Consider the following 2,367-nt stretch of genomic DNA (forward strand, 5'->3'; position numbering starts at 1 on the left):
GATGGATGCTCGAGAATAAATAACCTACAACACAATGTTAGAGCTTAATTACCACAAGAGAAGAAAGAAAAGAAAAGAAAAGAAGAGCAAAATGCTTAGTAGGTAACAATTCAAAGCTCGACTATATAAGGATACAATCAGATCGAGGCCGTAAACTGATGAATCTATTCTTCTAAAATAGTGATAAAGGACATTAACAACTACATCTAACATAGCGCACAAGAAAGGAGACATCTTTATCTGGAAACAAACAAACAAAAACCATGGATATAGGTTAATGCACAACGGAACTGTAAACTTTATGTTTGTGCAGAAGAATTCATGGAAGTTAAATCTTCCATGGATGAGAATGCAGAGAAAAATATATGCAGGAAGAGGATTTGTATTGCTTCTGTGTATTTACAATGAAGGAGGATCACCTCCTTTTGTAGACATCATTCAACATGACTATCACTAACTAACTCACTGCACTCACCACTTCACCGCACACACTGCACACTATCACTTAGTTATCAATTCTCAGTACTCCCCCTTAAGCTTTAGTCTGAGTATACATTGAAGACTCCAATCTTGAATAACAACATATGATGAGAAGCTGCACCTAAGCCCTTTGTAAGCAAATTAGCTGGGACATAGGTACGCAATATGTCCACTTTTGATTCTTACCCTCACAATGTGGCAGTCAATTTTTATATGTTTAGTCCTTTCATGAAAAATGGAATTAGCAGCAGTTTATATTGCTACTTTGCTGTCATAGTGCAACTTTACAAGGCTTGTGACATTGACATTCAGCTCTTTCAACACTACTATAAACCAAATGATCTCTGCAACAGCTCCAGCCATACTCCTATATTCAGCCTTTGCTGAGCTTCTGCTCAAAGTATGTTGTTTCTTGGATTTCCAGGATATAAGAGAGTCTCCTAGTTTAACCACGTATCCAGTCACTGACCTTGTAGTGTTAGGACAGGCTGCTCAATTTGAATCACAACATGCTTCAAGCTTTAGGCTCACCTTACTACTTAATAACATGCCTTGACCAGGACTGCATTTGATGAATCTGACCAATCTCAAAGTTACTTCCCAGTGTGATAGCTTAGGTTGTTGTATGAATTTTGATAATACTTGAACAGCAAAACTGATGTCAGGTCTTCTGATGGTTAGGTATAGCAACCTTCCAACAAGTCTTTGATAGCCTGTGATATCTTTGAATAAAGGATCAGTAGTTGCACCAGTTAACTCATCATATTCCACTGTAGTGAGTTTAATATTAGCTTCTAAAGGTGTATTCACTGGTTTTGCTCTACTAAGGCCAGTGTCTGAGATTAGCTCAAGGGCATACTTCCTTTAGTTAAGTAGTAAGCCAGTTTTGGACCACAAGATCTCAATCCCTAGGAAATATTTGAGATCACCAAGGTCTTTCATTTTGAATTTTCTATGAAGTGAGTCTTTTAACTCTTGTACCAACTGTCTGCTATTGCCTGTTATAAGAAAATCATCCACATAGATGAGGATCACTGTTATGTCCTCACTATTCTTTTTGGTGAAAAGAGAGTGATCATAAGGACTTTGTGAGTAACCTGTAGCTGATATGGCTTTAGTAAGCTTGAGATTCTATTGCCCGTAGGCCTGCTTTAGGCCATATAAAGACTTAAGAAGCTTACACACTTATACTCTCCCTATTTCTGAAAGCTCTAAGGCATCTCCATGTATACATCTTCAATAAGATCACCCTATAAGAAGACATTATGGACATCCATTTGGTAAAGAGGTCAGTTATGTGAGGTCCCACACTGATGACAGTCCTAGCTATGACCATTTTAGCTAAAAGGGAAAATGTTTCATGGTAGTCTAGCCCCTCTTGCTGGCTATAACCCTTGGCAACTAGCCTAGCTTTGTATCTTTTCACCTCGCCATTAGCCTGAAGTTTAACCTTATACACCCATTTAGAAACAATAGCCTTTTTATCAGGTGGGAGATCTACTGTCGTCCAAGTTTTATTTTGCTCTAATGCAGCAATTTCATTCTACATTGCTGCAACCCACTCTTGACACTTGGAAGCTTTCTTGAAATTAGCAGACTCAAAGATGGTGGAGACAACAGTTAAGAAGGACTTGTAATAAAAATTCAACTTTGAATAGGCAATATAGTCACCGATGGGATAAAGACAAGATGTATGTGTAATATCTCGTGTTATTCTAGCCTAGATTGAGTTCAAGAACCATGAAAAAATTGAGAAGAAGGAACTAACCCAGTGGACCATGAGTGTCCTCCATGATTCGTAGAGAGTTCTACGAGTCAGAGGGATGACTCGTAGACCCTTTTAACACTTAGTGAAATTTTGGGTCTAAGAAGCCTCCCAATGAATTG

At 38.2% G+C, this 2,367-nt stretch overlaps 1 protein-coding gene across 1 annotated transcript; it reads right to left on the reverse strand.

Moving 5' to 3' along the window:
* Positions 1 to 732: 732 nt before the first annotated feature.
* On the reverse strand, positions 733 to 1,914 carry LOC129892751 (uncharacterized mitochondrial protein AtMg00810-like). The gene is made up of 3 exons (XM_055968311.1): positions 1,907 to 1,914; positions 1,032 to 1,342; positions 733 to 968 (listed from the first exon to the last, which is right to left on the reverse strand). Exons 1-3 carry the CDS (start codon positions 1,912 to 1,914, stop codon positions 733 to 735), a joined length of 555 nt encoding a protein of 184 aa, XP_055824286.1.
* Positions 1,915 to 2,367: the final 453 nt, after the last annotated feature.

The sequence above is a fragment of the Solanum dulcamara genome, chromosome 6 (assembly GCF_947179165.1).
Source record: "Solanum dulcamara chromosome 6, daSolDulc1.2, whole genome shotgun sequence".
NCBI classification, from domain to species: Eukaryota; Viridiplantae; Streptophyta; class Magnoliopsida; order Solanales; family Solanaceae; genus Solanum; species Solanum dulcamara.

Excerpts from the sequence above, each read along its gene's own strand:
- LOC129892751 (XM_055968311.1), bottom strand. Across the intron at positions 969-1,031 it reads CAAATGCAGTCCTGGTCAAG|CCTGTCCTAACACTACAAGG; the intron begins GCATGTTATTAA and ends CAAATTGAGCAG.